Raw genomic sequence first — 22,392 nt, 5'->3', positions numbered from 1 at the left:
ACACTCTCATCATTTCCGTAAATGTACTAACCGATATATATTATAATTATTTTCATTATTACGCATTGTTTTTGGTCGTTAGAAGCAGCTGCTATATAATATATTGCAAATCAAATAGAGCAAACTTGCAAATGTTGCACGCATACGGCGGCTTGTGATTTAAGTGGGTTGATTGATGTACGATTCGTAATTATAATATAATATACGAGGAATCTTTTAGCCGTGTTAGATGATAAATGATGAGTATAATCGGTTTTTCACGTTTTCCGATCGGTGCACTCACTGCGCAGTGTCCTCGGAATTGCTCCTCCACGAGACGTAAAGGACGGTTAGAACGGCAGGTACACCCCAGCCGATTGCGTAGAACCAGCGCATCGCATTCACGTCGTTGACGAACACCACTACCAGAGCCATGTGCAAGTGCAGTCCCTCGCAGAACATCCACATGTAGTTGGCCACCATGAAAAACTGCAGAGCCACGTGCAACGACTGGCAATACATCTATAGAAACCATCATAAACGAAAATCAAATACGTATTGTACTGTATCGTGATATCGACTTACATGGTAATAATGTACAATGTACATGCGATAATGTTATTATGATAATATTTTAATTGACGACAATTATTATGGAAGCGATGGGACATAATATATTATTATAGACAGTGCGAGTTAGACTATACAGCGATGCCCGTAGCGACAACTTTTTTTTTCAAGTGTAGAACAGTGTAATAATTTTACTCATTGACACTACCATCACAGTACTACTGAAATCAAGGTTTAATATTTTATTTTTGATATCATATTTAATAAATACTAAAATAAATGCATTACGTTTTAACATACTCTCGGCAATTGTCTGTAGATATTATTCAGATAATATTGAGAGATATCAAATCATAAATATCTACTGTATTTTAATCAACGAATTTTTTTCTTTATAAGCTCGGAAACTATGGCCATTAGCTGTTTGTTGTATTGTTTGTAGGGAAAATGGTTGATTGGGAACACGTAATATATGTGGCAAAGATTTTGTTAGCGAAAACCTCGGATGGTCACCCATACGGAAGCTAGCAACGCCGACTGGTTCACTCCAAGCCAATTTTTAAGGTGGCATTTGTATCATACTACAACTGAACCTGCGTATACCAACGTTGATTCTGCATAATATCAACTTACGTGAATAATATTGACCCGTTGTGGATTTTATAGAACTCTTAAAATTGAATTATTTTCCAATATTTCAATACCTCTGGGTATCTGGGTATACTGAAAACATGCTACGGATTTTTCCGTATTATTCCAATTAATATTCTAAATCTGACAGTGCTCGATAAAAGACGTAATTATATATATATATATTATATAATTAAATCTTTAAAAAAAAAACCATAGTAAGCAACGATTTATAATTTATGCTTTAGATTTGTTTGAATAAAAATGTTATCTGAGGGTTCTGTGAAAATTACCATTGGCGGTGGTATGGCAGTGAATAATGATGTAAGTATTTAAAATATTTTTAATTTTTTAATATGAAAATATACGCTTAATTCTGTTTGAGTACAAATATTTTACTTTATATATAAACTATAATGATTCAAGTATACATCATATTTACTCGGATTTGATATCAAATACAATGTATATTAATACATAAAGCATAAGTGAACACGACTCTCCACAGTCTTGTAATTAGTTTTTTGTTTTCATTATATAAAAATGTATTAAAAGTATACAGGTCAGTTTACCTATAGTCATATTACCTATTATTCTTTTGTTATTATTTTATTTTTATTTATTTTTTTTATTTATCCGAAATCTCAGAAACTAGGACCACTAGTTGTTTTCATGGCGAAATGGTTGGTTTGAAGTACGTATTTTATGTACGGCAAGAATTTTGTAGCTGAAAATCCAGGGTTGTCACCCATCAGGGAAGTATCAGTATGAACGCCGGTCGATGCGTACACTCCTATCGCGTACACAATTTAGATATCTGGACACACCAAGTCATTAAATATCTTCATTTATTACTATCGGTAATTATTTTGTTGTTAATTTCTTACCAATAGTTTAAGGTAATAATATATGGGTTATAAACACTTTTTATGTTGTACCAGTATATTTATCAGAATGGATAGTAGGAAAAAACATATGTACGTATTATTGTGATGGGTAGTATTGTCAACTAGAGATTCACAAAAAGAAAAAAAATAGAATATAAAATGTAATGTTGCCTTTAACTGCTTTAAGGCATAGATTAAATACAAAAATAGTTTTATAATAAAGGCACCATTTCAAAGTTCAAATTATTTATAAGTTATTTAATATTTATAATATAGTTGAAAAACATTTAACAACTTACTAGAAAACTTTTGATGTTAGTTGGGCGTTAAAATTGGTTTTTAACATCAACTGGGATTAATTAATATTATATTATATTATACATTTTGTTATTATTATTACTACTATTATTTAATAATAGGTACAGTAATAAGTATGCCAATTATTTAGAGCTAAACTAAACCGTTCTGTTTTTATACCATCTACCGTTCATTCATATTATAATTTTTATGATTAAAATCTTGCTGCTGCTTAACGATAATAATATTGCCATGATATAACGCCCATAATAAATTTAGCTATAGAATTTAGATTGTAGTCATTATTACGTTTATACAATATTGCATAATGTACAATATTAAAATTAAAATTAATTTAATTACAAAAAAACCAATTGTATTTCGGACAGTAACATTTTTGCTTTTTTAATAAAAATTAAATATATATATTTTTAGATTCTGAACGGAGCGATGAATAAATTGATTTTACAATGTTGTGTGTGTGTGTGTGTTTTTTTTTGTGTCAGTGTACGTGATAATTTGTCGAAATAAAACTTAGATTTCCAACTTCAATAGGTAGCTTTTTCGATTAGAAATATTGGAAAGTGAATTTAGTTGATGCATAAGGGAGGTCAAATTTTGAAAATCCCAATAGTTTTCAAAAGCGCCGGGGGAAAAAAAGGAAAACCAGGAATTTTTATGCAAAATAAATTTTTAAGAAAATTGATTTTAGATATTGGTGTAGCTTTAAAAAAATTGCCGGAACACATGAAATTGTCACTGAATGTTAAGTTGAATTCTGGCATTTTCTAGACATGATAAAATTTTCAAAATATTTCAAATCGTTTTAGTTTTAGATTCTGAGCACGTTTCTAACGTTCTGAACGTTTTGGGGCAGTAAAAATACTTTGATTTTTGACTTCAGTACCTCGTTAGATCAGAAAGTGAATCTAGTTGGTACTTTGGGGGGGTCAAAAGTAAAAAATTCTTAATACTTTTCTAAATAACGAGAAAAACAAACTAAAAATTAAGGGAAAAACGGGAAATTTTACAAATCGATTTTGGTTTTTGATGTAACATTAAAACAAAAGACCATAGATACATGAAATTTGCATCGATTGTTTATATAAGTATATTCTATCCACCGTGCAATTTTCAAAAATTTTCGACTTAAGTTGAACTATTCATAGGCATTTGAAATTTTCGATCATTATTAGTTTTTTAAAAATTAATATCGATAAAAATTTGTTTGTTTGGCAGAAAAGCTCGAAAATTTAATACAAGGCTCTTAACACATTGTTACAATAGCAGTTGAAAAATAAAAGAAATTCAGTTACAATTTTTTTTTGATAAGCATTCAAAGTTTGAATTTTGACAAAATACGTAAAAATCACAAAAATTCATAAAATATTTTAAGCTAGAAATTCATAAAAAATTTTCTTTTTAAATCTAAGATTTGAAAATTTAATAAAAGATTCCTTAAATGTTTTTCAATCTTTATCACTAATCAAAAATCCACCGGAAATTCAAATTAAATTTTTATGAGAATTTGAAATTTAAATTTTTACAACATTGGATTTTCACTTTTAGCGATTTCTGTATTTTGGTGTAACTCTAAAAAAAATGACCGCAGATACTTGAAATTTTCACTGAATGTTTATATAGGCATTAAATTTGATAAAATTTTCAAAATATTTAGATTTGTTTTGAGCTGTTTACTGACATTTTAATTTTTCAACATGTTTAGTTTTTTTTTTCTATAAATTTCGAAAAAATTTATGTGTTCAGTAGAAAAGCTTGAAAATTTAATACAAGGCTTCTAACACATTGTAACAATAGCAGTTAAAAAATATTAAAAATACATACGCACGATTTTGTTTTATAAGCATTTAAAGTTAAAATTTTGACTAAATACGTAAAAATTACGGCAATGTTCAAATTATCTTAGATAGAAATTCATACAATTTTTAATTCTAATAGATTTGAAAATTTAATACAATGCGCCTAACATATTTTTACAATAGCAGTTGAAAAATAAAAGAAATACATAGCCACAATTTTTTTTTATAAGCATTCAAATTTTGAATTTTGACAACATATTATGTAAAAATCAGGAAAATTCGTAAATTATTTTTTGCTAGAAATTCATAAATCATTTTCCTTTTATATCTAATATTTGAAAATTTAATACATGGCTCCTATCATATTTTTACAATAGCAGTTGAAAAATAAAATAAATTCTTAGTCACAATTTTTTTTTACAAGCATTCAAATTTGAATTTTAGACAACATACGTAAAAATCACGAAAATTCATTAAAAATTTTCCTTTTATATCTTAGAATTTAAAATTTTTATAAGGCTCCTAACATATTTTTACAATAGCGGGTGAAAAATAAAAGAAATATATTAGCACAATTTTTTTTACAAGCATTCAAAGTTTGAATTTTGACAACAAATCACGAAAATCATGAAAATTCGCAAATTATTTTAAACTAGAAATTCATAAAAAATTTTCTTTTTAAATCTAAGATTTGAAAATTTTTAATTATCTATAATATATTCTAGACAGATAAACCGTCTTCGCTCAGAATCGTTTTTCGTATACAATGATATAATATCTTTGATTTCAAATTTAATTCCATCCATTACAGTAACCCACTTGTAACCTACTGTATAGCAGAGTGACATCAACAATAGGTTTATTGCACTGTTTATCCATTCACATTTTTTTTAATGTTTAATGACAACGAAAACTATTTATTTATTAAGTATTTTATTAGTAAATATTTTTCTAAGATTATTATTGTTCTGCTCTAGGTATCATATTAATTTAAAATAAATTTGGCTGTAGCCCATAAGCGCAATGTATGACCCAAACGCGATCCAAAAGTGCAAAAATAAATAACCCATAAGCACAAATCAATTTCATAAAAATGTGTATTTTATTAAAATCGTCGATATTATTAATATTTAAATATACATTTACAGTGATATCAAAAGTAATTTAAAAAATCAGTAAAAAATAAAAATAATAATTTTGACTATTATTTTGAATTAGTTAAACAAGTATCATAAATACCTAAATAAATAGATTTATAGTTTATTTTTGCGCATTTATCCCACTTCCAAGATACAAAAGTGCAAATTTGTTTTTCACTTTTGAGTTATAGTAAAAAAACGGTCAATTTGCGCTTTCAGGTTTCACCGTCAAATTTTCGTACAAAAATTCTTATTAAACCTGAAATAATTATTTTCTGCATTATTTAGTAAATTAAAATATAGTTAATATATTTATACGAGTAATATAATCATATTATGTTCATTTATTTTTATTTTCAAGTACCTACATACACGTCGTCTGAGAAAATGAACAACACGTTTCTTATATAACACATATAAGAGAAATAAATCGAATGGCATATAATGTATAACGTATGATATAATGCCTGGGCTTACGTTATTTGCTTGATATCCACACCGAGCGAATGTAAGTCGGTCCAATAATCGCGAGCGTATTAGTGAATATTGACGTTTTTGCGGCTTTTAATTCATTCGGAATCGTTACAAATTGTAATTTATTCCTGAGCCGAATCTTTAGCAGCAACATACATATACGAATAAATCGTACACATACCTACAACCGTACCTATTAAGTAAGTGTGTGATTAATGGATTTCGGGATTACATATATTGTATTTTATTCTGTAAACTTTTATTGACATGTTTTATATGTTTCATTGTTTCAACTAAAAAAAATATTTCTCTTCCGAAGACAAAGAAAACCAGTCAACTTGGAAAATTCAATGATAAAAAAAAAAAAAAAAAAACACTTAGCAAGAATAAAATCTATCAAGGTTTGTAGTGGTTTATTATTATAGTTTTTATGACATAATGTAAATTATGTAAATGATGTGTCTGTGTTCATTGTGTAGCTGTCCTTTACATTGTATACACACACCTTTAACATACTAATTGACAATTCAGACTCGTATGATAGTATAATGAAAAAATTAACATAGGTATCAAATAACCAATCTATTAGATATAAAATGTATGTAGCTAATAGCATCTTACAATTTCAATCTGCAAATTTAAGTCATTGATCAGTACGTTATACACACTCCTTGTTTCTGTCTCTATCTGTATAATACATATTATACTATCGCCTAGCTGCTCAAAATCGTTTTTTCTCAAAATTGTTCGAATGTTAAGATTTTTAAAATTTTTATATATGCTTGACCAATATTATTAAATACTTCGATTTTTTATACCTAGGTACGATTTAAAGTGTGACTAGTACTTATTCTCGTACTCTCGTGGCAATATCACATTTTTTTTTCAAACTATAACAACCCATTTTTAGGGTTTTTATGGTTTTTAGGGACTAACGAAAAAAATTGGGATGAAAATGTTTGGCGAGTCTATAGCTCACTATTAGGCATTAGGTATATAACATTGAATACGTACGTTATGTTTTAACGTGGAATGAAATTAAAAAAAAAATCATAACATGTTTGTATATCAATAATATTATATTAGTGACGCTTACTCCGTTTTGTTTGACAACTTCCAGGTCTTGTACGACCGTTTTGTACCAAATGATCCATGTGAGATTGTTCAGCGCCAACGATATGAACAAGTGTACGTGTATAGCTATTCTGGTGCACCTCAGAGTTCTGTAAACACAGTGATACAATATCATCAAACAAGATCGACTTGACACGGATGAATTTTAAACTCAGACCAAAGCGAATAGTATTAGCAGGGTCTGCGTGCGTTTAAGACGATGAGGCTCAACGACACTTGCGACATGGTGCACAGTTGTGTAAAGGTATACAGCGTAATTATTTTCCGTTTATTATAGTAGTGATTTTTTTTTTTATGGATCACACAAAGTTGTGACCGCGTTGTGTTTCGAAAACGGATCAAGTGCAAATATACATTGCGAGGTATAATATTCAAAGTGGTTTTATGTATTTGGTTCAAATTAATTTAATGTTTTGCGTATTATGTTTAACGCATAATTCTGAGATTATAAGCTTATCTCTAGAATAGTAGCCGCTTTAACTGTTCGAATGGATAGCTTTTAGTTGTAAGTCCAGTGTAGCGTGTTATGTGTTTTCTCTCACAGTCGGGGTGAATAATATCAGATATTCTAGTGCATAAACATTGGTAATCAAAGGGGTGAGTTTGAAATATTCGGAGACAAAAAACGAACTATCGTCTCTACGTTCGTGTTCTTTTCACACTTTTCTACGATAGTTTTTAAACTTTCTAGACACGTTTTCAATATGCACCAAACGCATACGTGTTATATGATATTATTTTATACCGTAAACACGTGTGGATGCGGAAGTTTGGGTGTGTATAATGTTGACCGGCATGCTAGAACAAATACGGAAAGAATCGTTCCAAGACGTTTTCACGCCGCCGCGGTATTAAACCAACAAGTTCACTGCGACTACTATATTGAACTATATACACCCGTACAGTATTATTATATCGTCGTGTGCCTGCTCGATAGAGAACCATAATATTATATAGTATTATGTTTTTTTTTTTTAAAAGAGTTTTCTAACGTAACCTGTGTGGTTAGCAAAAGCATTATACAAAATATGCGTTGTTTTTAGTTTTACTTGAACGTGAAGAAAATCAGCAACGACGTTAGCAGAGCAGCCAGCGAGACGGAATAGCCAAAGATGTACAGCGTATTTATCAGTTCCCGAAACTGAAAAGAAAAAAACAAAGAGATAAGACTTCAAAACATTGGCAAATAAAAAATCAAATTCTTTGAAAACTATAATACCGCATTTGCAGTTATTGAATTATTATTATTATTTGTATTATATATTTAAATATTTTTTACGATCTGAATACCTCGTAGTCGTCAATGTCCACGCAACCTGTGTAATTTGCCCACTGTTTTCCAGTCTCCGGATGACGGTACCACGTGCCGTTTGAAAGACAGTTCTTGAAAGCTTTTCCTGGAAAGCGAATATGGATAATAGATAAACGATCGCGTATAAACCATTACGACTGATGAAAAAATAATATTATGTTGTCTGCAAACCTTAAACCAGCGTTGAAATACTATGATTAACCGACGGGCGATGATGATTAAGTTGCAGATATGAGTACAATATATTTTATGTATTTTACTATACAATTAAAATGCATAGAAAATGACCGTGAAGGCTATCAATAATAGATATAGGTAAGTACCTGGGCTAATTCAACATAATTAATATTATTATTTTAACATAATTTCACCTGCAATAATGCATTTATACGAATTACTTTTTAATAATTCAACAATTAACTTTGACAAATTTAATTAACGCATCAATTATTATGGTAGAGATTTATTACTTTAAACGACGTTGCCACTTGGCCTGATAAAAAGATTGATCGGTAGAAGAGACTTAAGAGAGAAAGTTAAGGGGTCTGAACATATTCCACTGTGGAGCCCCCTTACAAAAGTATATATTATGTTTCCATATTTATGGGTTAAATTTTTCTTGAAAAAGCTTATAATGTTAAACTATACAATATTTTTCCAAACCACATTAATTGCTTTGCTACACTGAGTACGGGCAGTGATATTATAAGTACGACATGTACATATAGTATGACATGTACATGTACATCATGGTTTCCGATGCAGTAGTATAGTGAGTATAATCATTAATCAATATAATGTTAAGTTAGATTATGGGAATATACGTCCTATTATATTTTACCACATTATCTCATTGTGTCTACTCTGAACGTTCGATGTCCATTTAGGTTTCAGTTATAAGTTTTGCCAACTCAATATTATAATAATTATATACGTTAAAAAGAGCTAATATTCATATATATATATATGAATATTATATATCATCTTATATTTCATCGTTTATTTGTGAGAAAAATCTGCATTATTGGCTTTTTAAAACGATTTGCGAATACACCGAAAACGATTCACATTCGAATTGGGTAATGGGTAATGGGCTATTACAATAGAAAAGTATCGAACGCTACTCCATATTATGACAATAAATTGACTAAATTTGCTAAATTCACCTAGGTTTTATATCAAAATATTTCTCGCAAACCTTTGTGCTCTTATCCCGTTGAAATCGCGTTTGCCTACACGGGCGATATTATTATCTTTGGTAGATATATTACAGACAGACACATACACACACACGCCCACACATACACATGCATTCCACACTAAAAACCTTCTGAAATGAACTACGAGACTTGTCTTAAGTAAAAATAATGTCCGTCCCCAGAGCAAACACACTTGACTATATATATAATATTATATTTATCGCATAAGGTTACACAGTGTGTGTGTGTGTGTGTGTGTGTGTGTGTGTGTGTGTGTGTGTGTGTGTGTGTGTGTGTGTGTGTGTGTGTGTGTGTGTGTGTGTGTGTGTGTGTGTGTGTGTGTGTGTGTGTGTGTGTGTGTGTGTGTGTGTGTGTGTGTGTGTGTGTGTGTGTGTGTGTGTGTGTGTGTGTGTGTGTGTGTGTGTGTGTGTGTGTGTGTGTGTGTGTGTGTGTGTGTGTGTGTGTGTGTGTGTGTGTGTGTGTGTGTGTGTGTGTGTGTGTGTGTGTGTGTGTGTGTGTGTGTGTGTGTGTGTGTGTGTGTGTGTGTGTGTGTGTGTGTGTGTGTGTGTGTGTGTGTGTGTGTGTGTGTGTGTGTGTGTGTGTGTGTGTGTGTGTGTGTGTGTGTGTGTGTGTGTGTGTGTGTGTGTGTGTGTGTGTGTGTGTGTGTGTGTGTGTGTGTGTGTGTGTGTGTGTGTGTGTGTGTGTGTGTGTGTGTGTGTGTGTGTGTGTGTGTGTGTGTGTGTGTGTGTGTGTGTGTGTGTGTGTGTGTGTGTGTGTGTGTGTGTGTGTGTGTGTGTGTGTGTGTGTGTGTGTGTGTGTGTGTGTGTGTGTGTGTGTGTGTGTGTGTGTGTGTGTGTGTGTGTGTGTCTGTGTGTAGGCTTACGTCAAAACCCAGTAAGACGGAAAATTGCGTTTTAACGGGTTTTTTATGGTATTGTCCCACACATTCGCGGGTTTCCGTTTTAGTGGCTATTATATTACTATACCATCGCCCGCATATTATACATGTGATATATTTGTTTTTAAATTTATAAAAATCCGATCTGATAACTATAATATTTTATGATCTGTATAGGTACCTACATTTTACAATAACACGCGAGCGATTCTATATGTATGATATCATATTACAACTATTACATACCTGTGGTATCACCTCTATAAACCCCACTATACCTATATTATATATTATATAATTTATTTAATAGGAATAATAATAAAATATGCGATATTTAAGATTTCGACGAGATTATAATAATAATACGTTCCAACGGTTTGTCGGACGTCTAAGAATTATTCATAATCTATTAAATTTCCCGCCTTGTTATAATATTATATCGATTGATAGTATATTTATTATTATGTACATGGGGTGACTCATTTAACATAAGACACTTATTGTTTCAGAAAATACTTAAGTTTTTTTTTAAATATTTATTTTACTAAATTAATATTTTTCTAAAAATGTATTTTAGATTCTGAACGAAGTGAATTTCAAACTTTGGTGGTGGTTTCCGGTGTAAAGGTGAATATCCTTGGTGCATTATAAAGGTCAAAAGTAAACATTTTCCAATAGTTTTCAAAAAAATCGAAAAAAACAAAAACAAAAATGACAGAAAAACGGAAATTTTTACGCAAAACCAGTTTTCGACCAAATCGATTTTTTTATATGGTTATAATTAAAAAACTAATCACTATAAATACTTGAAATTTCCACTAAATATTTATGTCAGTGATATTTATATACAATTTAATTTTCAAAAATTTTTGACTTTTTTGAGTTATTTATAGACCACTGAAATTTTCTTTTTTTGAGAATTTTTTTTAAAGTGCCGGTAAAAAAATGTCGGACGACCAAAAAAACTTGAAAATTGAATACAAGGTTTCTTATGAGTTGTTCTTATTGTTGCTAAAGTAGGGTTCGGAAATTATAGGAGCAAAAAAAGGCAAAATATGCAAGAAAAAATTATAAAATATGCATGAAAAAATGTGAAATATGCAAAAATATTTATTCATTTACCTATTAAAAGTAAATTACTTATTTATTCATATACACAAAAATAATTCTAAAGACATATATTTGAAAAAAATTGTATTATTTAAAACTCTTATATAAGTGAAATATAAAAACAAATAAAAATTTGGCGCGTTACCGGTTGGCGTTTGAGATTTTATTGAACTGAAAGAATAGTTAAATAAATATTTTTTCATTATTTGTGAAATACAAAATAAATATGTTGAATAATACCTGTTAAGTTGTTTTTCGCTTTACTAGCGTTGTTTTATGTAACATAATTTAAAATAAATTGGTAAAGAATGAAAAAAAATTAATTTTTGTTGAAAATATTAAATATGCGAAAACCAATGAAAATCGGCGAAATATGCACTTTTTCTCTAAAATATCGAAATATGCAAAATATGCATTTTTAATTTTCAATTTTTAAACTCAACATTGTAAAGCTCGGATTTCTAGCATGGTCTGCTATAATTCGACAGCATATACAGAACAATATGCAACTCCTATAACTTCCTAACCCTACTCATAAGCTTCTCATCACATAATTAAATTTGTATTTATTCAAAAAATATTCTGTTAAGAATAATTAGGAATTAAAATTAGATATCATTATTAAAAAAGTAGATTATTTAAAAATTACAGTGATTAAAAATATCTCCTCTCATACAAATCGATATGTCGCACAACTTTTTTAAATTTATTTGGTAACTTGGGCGTGAAAAACTCACAAATGATGTGACACCTTATTATGAGAATTTTTTTAAAAATATAACTAGAGTTTATTATTTTATTTAAGATGATATTTCAAAAAAAAAAAAACAATTATTGATCCTCACTATAAGGTTATTTAACGAAACTACGTACATTATACTATGCTATACATAATATTATACTTACCTACAGATACACATAAACCAGTGACTTCCATTTAAGAAACACCCTGTATATGCATAACATTAAATTACAGAGTATATCTACCTTCATATTGAATTATTCAAGTTTATTTTTCAAATTCACTTTCAAAATACTATCCGAAAAATTGAATTTGATAACTTAGGTATATTTATAACAAATATATATGTAAAATAAGATTGAGGAATAGGGCGCTCTGGTCAATGAAAAATCACAGGGCGTGTCCTGGAACCTTTTGTTTGCACGTATATGTGTACAACAGTCAACAAGTGTAGGTTTAACACTATCGCAGTTTAGTTATTATACGTTAAGTATATTAAAATATACATGTTATAATATTTATCCCATTTATATAACTAATAGAAATATTATCGTTTCGTTGTATCAATATGGCTAATCGCTAAATATATATATATTATGAATTACTCAAATTACAGATGTAATTTTTTTGTTTTTTAATTAACAACGAAGTGCTTACCAACTAAAACTCCAGTGATATAACGTGATAGTCTCGAATATCATTATTTGTTTTAAGGATTATAATTATAATTATTGTTATTAATAATCGTGTACACTCGCGGAAACGGCCGTTAAATATTCGAAATAATAATTATTTGTTTGCGCGGCGCTGTGTATAATAATAACTGTGCGAAATAACATTATATTATATAATTGTATTTGTATTTGTAATTTGTAGAGAACTATACTGTTATGAGCGTCGAATATTCGGGAATGTTATCTTTTGTCCCTGTCATAAATATGTCGCCTTTTCCTCTATGCGCTTCCTGATGTTTTCGTAAATACTCTACGCGTATGTGTTTGTGAGCTTAATATAGAATTCTGAATTCGACCAATGAATGGCCAAATAATGACCCCATGAAGTCGTCTTAACAGTATCAAGAGATCGGTTAATATTATTACAATAATAATATAAAATTTGTAAACTGCATGGTCGTGAATAAAAAGCATAAGTACTCACAATTATGATTATAATTCGTACCTGTATAAAATACGTTTATGATAATTTTATAGTAGTATATTATTGTTGTAAACTTGTAACTGATCACACACATAGTTTTATGATGTATATATTATATATACCTAGTAAATAATTTACTATAAATTACTGACCGTGTAATTTTACAACTGAAGAGAATCTTAAAATAGGAAATATTTTATACCGAATAAGTGTGAAAAATATCTCATTATTAAGCCACACGTCATGTACAAAGCAGGTATCAGCAATTACGATATCAGAGACCTTTCAGTTTGAACGAGTAGCCGGTTTTCAAGTAAACGTTTTAAACTTTTAAATACAGTTTTTACCGTGTAATGTTCAAATCATAATGCCATATTAATGCTTTATTCACGGACGTAATTTAACCATTCAAAGTAAAAAATATAATATAAAATTTTTATTTATGATTAAAACTAGGTACTTGAAGTTTCAAACAATTTTCAAAAAAACATTTAAAGCTCTGAATCGAAATGACGTAATATGAATAATAAACTCATTGATTCAAAACTGTGTTGATCCAAAGTATTTTGGAACCCGTTAAACGGTGGCACTTAATTTACCCCAATCTCGAATGCCCATTGCATCATTACGAATATCATATTAATATTTATGTAGATATATCTGTATTATATTGATTGATGTTAAATGAACAATAGCAATGTATAAACGTCACGATTTTGCCCTGTAAGTACAACGACTGGACAGCAGAACCAATAAAATTGTTCAAAATTAAATCCGTTTGTTTATGATGTTTCAATAAATCACATTTGAATGGTAATTTTGTTTGCAGGAGAATACATAATTTTTGTAGAAAGGATTTAATAAATAATGTCAAGTACCCGTGTGTAGTCCTGCGTTTCATTTATTCAGATATCAGCAGGGTTATACAATGTTACACACTACATTTGTTATTTTTATGTATTAATTTATAATGCTGAGTGGTTTTTTTGACATGACATATCCATTTTCTTTGGTATGTTACATTTTAATTTGTTTTGAATTTTTTAGATATTTATTCAAATAGCATGTTCATTTTTTTCTTTAATGGAAACTTGAATAATATTATCATATACCTGTTCAATGTAAACTATAAAACTAAAAAACATAACATATTTCTCGAAATGTATAAAATTACGAATATTGAATATCAGATACATTTATTTTGTTTTTGAACATTTAATAAGGTTCATTAGGATTCGTTTAAAAAAAAAAAAAAATTATATTGAATTGTTGAAATACTTCTTCTATTAAACATGATCATAGTATTAAATTTGTATAAACAAAATATTAATACAAGTAGATACATAGAAAAATAGAGAAATAGAACCATAGAAAAATTATACTGACCGAAAATGGTCTATCAGTCTATAATAAGTATAATATTTTATTATAATATAATTATTTTTTTTTTTTTTATTAGGAAAGAGCCCTCGGCAGCATAGGCCATTGGGCTTACAAAATATGAATAGCTTAAATTAAATATTTACAGTAAGAAACGTACAAGAGAGAACTTAATTCTAGATTTTGGATTGAAGGTTTGCTGTTGTGATGAATTGGATGATGTCTGTTATGGCCTTGGGATGATTTTGAAGTATTTCGGAGAGTGATTCGGAAAGGTTGAGGCTTGATCGGATGTTGTGGTATGTGCGGCATTCGGTGAGTAAGTGTTTAATGGTAATTTGGACGCCGCATGATGCGCATGTTGGAGGATCTTCTTTAGCCATTAAAAAACTGTGCGAAATTTGAGAGTGGCCGATTCTCAGTCTCGTTATGATGACTTCGAATTTTCTGGGTGTTTCGATGGGAAATGTCCAATTGTCTGTGTTGTGTTTTATTTGATTAAGTTTGGTGGAGTAAGATAACCATTGCTGGTGCCATCTTAGATGACATTTGTTAGTTATCAGTGCTTGTATGTCCCTGTATGCGATGATATTGATGGGAGACGATAGTGTAGAGGTTATTGCAGTTTTAGCGGCAAGGTCGGCGCGCTCGTTTTCAACGATGTTGGAGTGACCGGGGATCCAGCAAAGTTTGATTTTGAAGTTATTGTTTTTCTGTAGAGTATATATTTTGTTTTGAATATGAAGACCGATGTCTGTTGGGTTATTGGTATTGTTAATATTGTTGATGGCGCTGAGGGAGTCAGTGAATATGATGGTGTCTTGGAGCTGGTGAACGGTTATTAAATCGAGGGCTTTGATTATTGCGAATGATTCAGCTGTGAAGACGGAGCAGGCACTGGGGAGTTTGTACATGGATTCCATGTTATTCCAAATAACTGCAGCCCCGACCCCGGTAGGGCTTTTGGATGCATCCGTGTATATTTTTTCGCTTTTTATGTTTTGTATTATGTGGAAATATTCTTGTTTATATATTGAAGGAGGGGTGTCTTTTTTTTTAAAAATGGAGAGATCAGTGTTTGCTACGTTGGGATTTGTCCATTGCGGAGTTAAGGGGGGAGAAATTGTTAATACATCTGAGATGACTAGATTGTTCTCCTGGAGTAGTGTTGTTAAAGTTTTAAATTTTGGATTGAAGTCGAGCGAAGGAAGAGTGTTAGCTAGCTTTAATTCGTGATTTAATGTTATTTTGAGTCTTCTTATATCAAGAGGAGGAGTACCTGATAGGTTGTAGATGCTCGGTATTGGACTAGAGCGATAGGCTCCAATTGACATACGAAGTCCGGAGTTGTGAATTGTATCTAGTTTTTTTGTAATCGATTTATTAGCCGTTGTCCAAATGAATGATCCGTAGTCAAGTTTAGATAGTATTAGGGATTTGTAGATAGACAACAATACGTGAGTTTTAGAACCCCATGAAGTATGGGATAACATTTTTATAATATTGAGACGTGGAGAGATGGCTGATTTCAAAAAATTGATGTGATGGGTCCAAGAGCATCTTTTGTCGAAAATGATACCGAGTATTTTGATTGTATTACTATTTATTAATTGATGGTCGCCCAATTTTATCTTAATTGGATTTGGAGCGAGTTTGCGTGTAAATACGATGCATTGTGATTTTTCGGGAGAAAAGGTGAAGCCGGATGTTTGAGTCAATTTTTGTAGGTTGTTGATGGCTTTTTGAAGGTGGCATTGGACAGTGGCTAGGGATTTGCTCCGGCAGTAAATATTGAAATCATCCGCGTAGAGGGTAGATTTGACAGGGAAGGATATGTTTTGAGTGATGTTGTTGATGGCTATCAGAAAAAGAGTGACTGAAATTGTTGATCCTTGGGGGATTCCGTTGGCTTGGTCGAATACTTTGGAAAGTGACTGGTTGATTCTTACTTGGAAAGTTCTTGTTTTTAGGAAGTTTCTGATGAAATTGAACATTTGATTTTGGCTAAGTACTTTAGAGAGACTAGTCAAAATGTGGGGTTTCCATGTTGTATCGTAGGCTTTCCTTAAATCTAAGCTAATCATACCTAAGTATTGATTTTCGGCGTATGTGTTTTGTATTTCTGTATGTATTTTTGAAAGACAGTTGTTTGTACCTTTATTTTTCCGAAATCCGCATTGTTCAGGAGTGAAGTAGTAGGACTGTTCTAGGAACCATATTAGACGTTGATTTACGATTTTCTCTAAGAGTTTGCATAACGTATTTAAGAGAGAGATTGGACGGTATCCTTCAGGTGTGAATTTATTTTTTCCTGGTTTACTTATGGGGATCACAATGCTGTTTCTCCAACTTTGTTGGAAAACGTTGTGGTTCCAGATGTAGTTGTAGATTTTTAGGAGTATTTGGAGTGTATTAATGTTGAAGTTTTGGATAAAAATATAAGGGATATTGTCGGGACCTGTACTTTTGCTAGTGCATCTTTTAAGCGAATTCAGTATTTCTTCCATAGTTATTGGCGTGTTTAGGTCGGACTGATGTGTGTTTAGAGGTGATAATGACGATGGTTGGGGAGGGGGTTTGTTTGCATTCTCACGTAGGAAGTCGCGACTGTACATTTCATTACTGGAGTTTTTTTTGAAGTATTCACCGAGGAGGTGGGCGACTGAAGATGGATCGGTGTTTAGGGATGAGTTGGTGGTGAGGTAAATATGTTTGTGATTTTTCCGTCCCTGTAATGATCGAATTTTGTTCCACATTATGTGGGGGTCGACTTGGGCACCGATGTTGGCAGTGAAGTTTCGCCATGATATAATTTTATTGCTTTTGACTAAGAATCTTGTTTTGGCTCTGAGTTCTTTTAATTTTATATGATCTTCCGAAGATCTGGTTTTGATGAATGTTTTAAGTGCTTTATTTTTAAGGGCTATATATTTTTTAATTTCATTGTTCCACCAGGGGACTTGTGGGTTTTTGGAGGTATGATTAGTGTAGCCAATTGTTTGTTCTGCTGCCTCTATGATGTTCTCTGATGTTCTATGATGTTCTCTGTGAATTTGTTGACTGTTTTATCGATATTTATATCTTCACCAGAAAGTTTTATAGACTTGATTTTCATTTCGAGAAGGTTTGAGAAAAGGACCCAGTCAGGGTTTTTGAGGTTCCATTTTGTTGTAGGATGGCTCGTTTGATTTGAGTTAGAAATAAATTGAATAGAGATAGGTAGGTGGTCACTATTGTATATTTCATTAAGTACTTGCCAGTGGAGTCTTTGAGCTATGGTGGGGGTGGATAACGATAAGTCGATAGCTGAGAGGGTTCTATTAGAGGGATTTATTCTGGTTTGCTCGTTGTTATTGAGGATTACAATGTTATCTTGTTCTAATAATTTTTCTATGATTTTACCTCTTGTGTCGGTTTTGTATGACCCCCATATATGACTATGGCTGTTGAAGTCCCCTACAATGATGAAAGGTCTTGGTAGCTGTTTAATAATATTTTCTAAGTCTGAGAGAGAGAAGTTACATTGATTTGGGATGTAGATATTACAGAGGGAGATTTTTGATTCGAGTGTGATTGATATTGCAACTGCTTCTAGGTTTGAATTGATAGGGATTTCCTCCCAGGGGAAAGAGTTGTTTATAAGGATGCATACGCCACCACTTGCCCTCAGGCAGTCTCTGCGATTTTTTTTTGCATATTGGAAGTTTTTAATTATTGGAGGGGATTCATCGTATTTTAGGTTGGTTTCTTGAAGACATATTGCAATTGGATGATGTAGATTGATTATTAGTTTGATTTCTTCGATATTTTTGTGTAAACCATTGAGGTTCCATTGAATAATGTTTTTATGTTGTGACTGCATTTAAATATTAAGGTTTGTGTTTGAATTGAGATATATATATTTATTAAGGATTGATTGGATCAGTTCCAAGGGCTTTGTCGAGCAGCGTGCTGCAAAGTCTTGAGAGCCTATTTTTTATGCTTTGATTTTTCAATTTGGGTTTTATGTTTTCGATGATTTCAATTATTTCGAATTCAGTGATGTTGAACTGTTCTAATGTAGGAGATGGGTCGGCAACACTGAGGGTGTTTTCAATAATGTACTTAAACTGATCGTAATTTATTTTTAAGCCAGGTGTTTCTGAGAAGAAGGATTTTACTGGATCAAATGTTTCGTCGAGTTTTAAAATTATTTGTTCTAAGGAATTGGTGCATTTTATTTTTTTAGGTTTTGGTTGAGGTGTTTTTATAGAATTTGCGATTGGCGTGTTAATGTCGTTTGAGATAATAGTTTGTGACGAAGCTTTAGGGGATGGACAGTTAGTGGTTATACTTGATGATGTAGAGGAGAGCGCAGATCTTTTTTTCGATTCAGATGTGGGTATTAGTGTACTATATTCTTGTGTTGATTCACTTGTTATTGAGTCGTCGAGGAGAGATGTTTGAATTGAGTTTTGCACTTTGGAAGTATCAAAAGTATCATTTGCATTATCTGAAGGAATAACTGTTGACGGAACGATATGCCCGGTCTTATCTTTTGAGATGATTGATTTGCTTGTAGTGATGTTGGGGTCGGATGATTCATATAACATAGCGTTTGGAGGATCTGGTGGGGGATTTTTACACAGATTTGATGTGTGTCCAGTGAGTTTGCATTTATAGCAAGTAAGGGTGTCGTCTGTGAGAAAAATTCTGTGAAGTTCGTTTTCGGCCTTAACCAGTAAGGATTCTGGTATTTTATGAAAGTCTTCATGGTTTATATAAACTTGCCGCCTAAAGCTTAAGATATGCGCTAGATCTTTTAAGTTGAATCCAGCGTTAATGTGTGTTATCGGTGATAGGAGTTGGATATTGCGATTATGTAGTTCAGCAATAATTATATCGTTAGGAATAACGGGCGATACATTAGAAATAATGATTCTTTTGGTTGGGTTTACTAGCCGTCTAATTTTTATAGGTGTGAGATCATTTAGTTTGATAATAGGATGATTTTTGATTAGAAGATCAACAGTGTTTTTGTCGTTGAAATAAACGCAAAAACGGTTGTTTGACATTCTAGAAACGAATTTAATATTTTTCGGTGGAATTATTTTGTTGATGGCTATGACGTATTCGATTTGTGGTATGTTATCGATAGAATCGAAGATGATTGCCTGTTCTTTTTTTGGTGTATTAACATTGCTGATGGTCTCGGCGAACGTTTTTTTTTTTAAGTTGTTTTTATCGGTTTCGGAGGGGTAGTTTTGAATTGATGTCGATTTTTCATTTGGAACGCTCTGTATATGGTTGGTTACATCGGTGTAAATAATATTTGCGTTATTTTGGTCGGATGGCTTGTATGTGTGGTCATTAGTGACGTTATCTGTGTTTGATGTGACGATAGGCGGCGATACATTAGTTTCTTTATCAACGGTGGTAATGGCAGTAACGGAAATACGAGTTGGCTCATTGGGTTTGTGTGTTTGGTTTTTTTTTGAATTTAAAAGTTTGTCTATTAGGTTAGGGGGATTCTTGGGTGAATCACCCATTTTGGAGTTAATATTTCTATTAGGCGGGTAAATATAAGAAGGTGGTAGTTATATGAATAATGTTCATATTACCTGATAGTCTTACGTAATTATTCTGAGTGCATACGAGAGCTAAAAATACGAGAGCGCGGTCGAAGCGATTAACGTGTTGCTCGGTCGATAGTGCACACGTAACTGAATATAATTATTATTAAAGTAATTTCTTTTAATATTAGTAGCATAATATTGAATAAAATAAATTGAATTTTGCTGAAAAAAATTGTACTTTTGTAAATTTCACTGTCTGTTTAAAACGAAATATATATAAAATCACTGGGTATTTCTTGTGGAACTGAACTAACAGTCTGTCATATAATCACGACTTGCTGCCGATTTACGAATGAACGAAGAAATTCAAACATATCCATTACGTTGGACGCAGCTCTCGGACCAGACGGTACCACCATTAAAAGGGTTCTCAAATTCTTAAAAAAATCAAATCTTTATAATAAAAATCTAAAAAAAAGTTGTATATATTAGGTGTGACTAATGGCCTTTGCGGCTGATATTAAAAATATTCAATTAAAAAAAAATAAAATAACAATAATATAAGATCAATACAAGTTTCAAGAACACACTAATAATATTTTTAAATTACTAAAGCATAAATAAAATCGTAGTTTTTATTTAAATATCTAATTTTTTTAAACACAAAATATCTATAAAAAATCTAATTTTTCGGTTACAGTATGAAATATTTATGAGAAACCTTCAAAAAAACCATATGAAAATTGAAAATTTCTTAAATCTATAAATTGTTTTAAAAAAAGAGATGAAATATTTTACACGTCTTATTGCATGTATGGAAAATGATCATAATATTGTAAACATCTGGTACCTAATAATTTAATGTATCTACCAAAATCAACAAAATATATTTTCTTGAAAAATATTTTTGAGCGAAATTACCATTTTTTTTCTCGATATTTTCGAAATGTACTGAGAATCTTTGATTCTGACCTCATAAATGTGCTAATTAGATTGACTTTCTCATCATAAAAACATTCCATTTGAAACCTTAAGCATTGTTTCAACTACTCTTTATTATATCTATACATTCATCATATCGCTCAAAATCTAATAAACTCAATCATATGATAAACCAATAAATTTGAAAATTTGATTGAATTTTGTAAAAATGTTGAGTACGAACGTATAAATAGATTGAGGAAACTACTCTATTATATATTTATCAATGATAGTAAGCTCAAATATTTTATAGAGTGTTAGTCATACTAAAATTATATTATAGGTAGTTAGCTAGGTGTATTGCCATACTATATTATTTACAATAAATTAATATAACTATTTATTTTTTATTAATTTATTATATTATTAATTTCGTAATCGTGAAAATGGAGTTCTTAACCGATTGACGCACCAAGTAAATTATGTAGGTAGTTATCATGTTCCAAAACAGATTTCAATATTCTACATGACAGTGACTTATAGTTCCACAAGTATTGCAGACGCAGTGTCTCGAAACGGTTGGAATCGGTCGACGAAGATTTATTAATCTACAGCAGTCGGCCATTATCCTGCTTGGTCAAAAGTATACTCAACCGAATAATAATATACTAATAGGTTTTCAACGATCGGTTTAATATTATATCGATTGAACATTACTGAAGTAGGCATATATCAGATATTGTACTAGTTTAATGATACGAAAAATAATTAAAATTAGAATTTAAACATTATTCGTCATTTTTTGCGTCATGTGAGTATATAAAATTTATAAAACGCTTAACTTTTTAGATAAAGTATGTGCTTATGAAAAAAAAATATACCATTTAATATTCTATACATCATATTATTATTTATATAGCTAAAAACGATTTTGTTTTTGTAACTTTTAATTTTTTAAACTATTAGGCCAATTTCATTAAAGTTATATCAATAGAATCGTTGGAACTAAGTTTTTCAGATTTTATCCTGGTTTATCTATGGGACCATGTATAACTTCACCATGTCTAAAATGTTGGTCGTTTACATTTGGTATTTCTTTTTTCTTTTTTTGCAAAGGGGGAGTATAAATGTATACCCGCAGTAGTCTATGAAACTACTATAGTGGCTTAAGAGGACGTTTCACCCGC

At 30.9% G+C, this 22,392-nt stretch overlaps 1 protein-coding gene across 3 annotated transcripts in view; it reads right to left on the bottom strand.

Moving 5' to 3' along the window:
- The window catches only part of LOC107173706 (calcitonin gene-related peptide type 1 receptor-like), a 153,703-nt gene that overhangs the window by 7,800 nt on the left and 123,511 nt on the right, over positions 1–22,392 (bottom strand). For all 3 annotated transcript variants that reach the window (XM_089228785.1, XM_089228784.1, XM_089228786.1), the window contains exons 4-7: positions 8,221–8,327; positions 7,980–8,071; positions 6,893–7,019; positions 284–501 (exon numbers count right to left, since the gene is read on the bottom strand). In XM_089228785.1, the coding sequence (XP_089084911.1) occupies positions 284–501; positions 6,893–7,019; positions 7,980–8,071; positions 8,221–8,327 (544 nt within the window). The remainder of the gene's footprint in view (positions 1–283; positions 502–6,892; positions 7,020–7,979; positions 8,072–8,220; positions 8,328–22,392) is intronic.

The sequence above is a fragment of the Diuraphis noxia genome, unplaced genomic scaffold, assembly GCF_037042655.1.
Source record: "Diuraphis noxia isolate RWA-SAM2 unplaced genomic scaffold, SU_Dnox_SAM2 contig0005, whole genome shotgun sequence".
NCBI lineage: Eukaryota > Metazoa > Arthropoda > Insecta > Hemiptera > Aphididae > Diuraphis > Diuraphis noxia.
The sequence above is the reverse complement of the archived record's forward strand: the minus strand, read 5'-3'. Positions and strand labels throughout refer to the sequence as shown.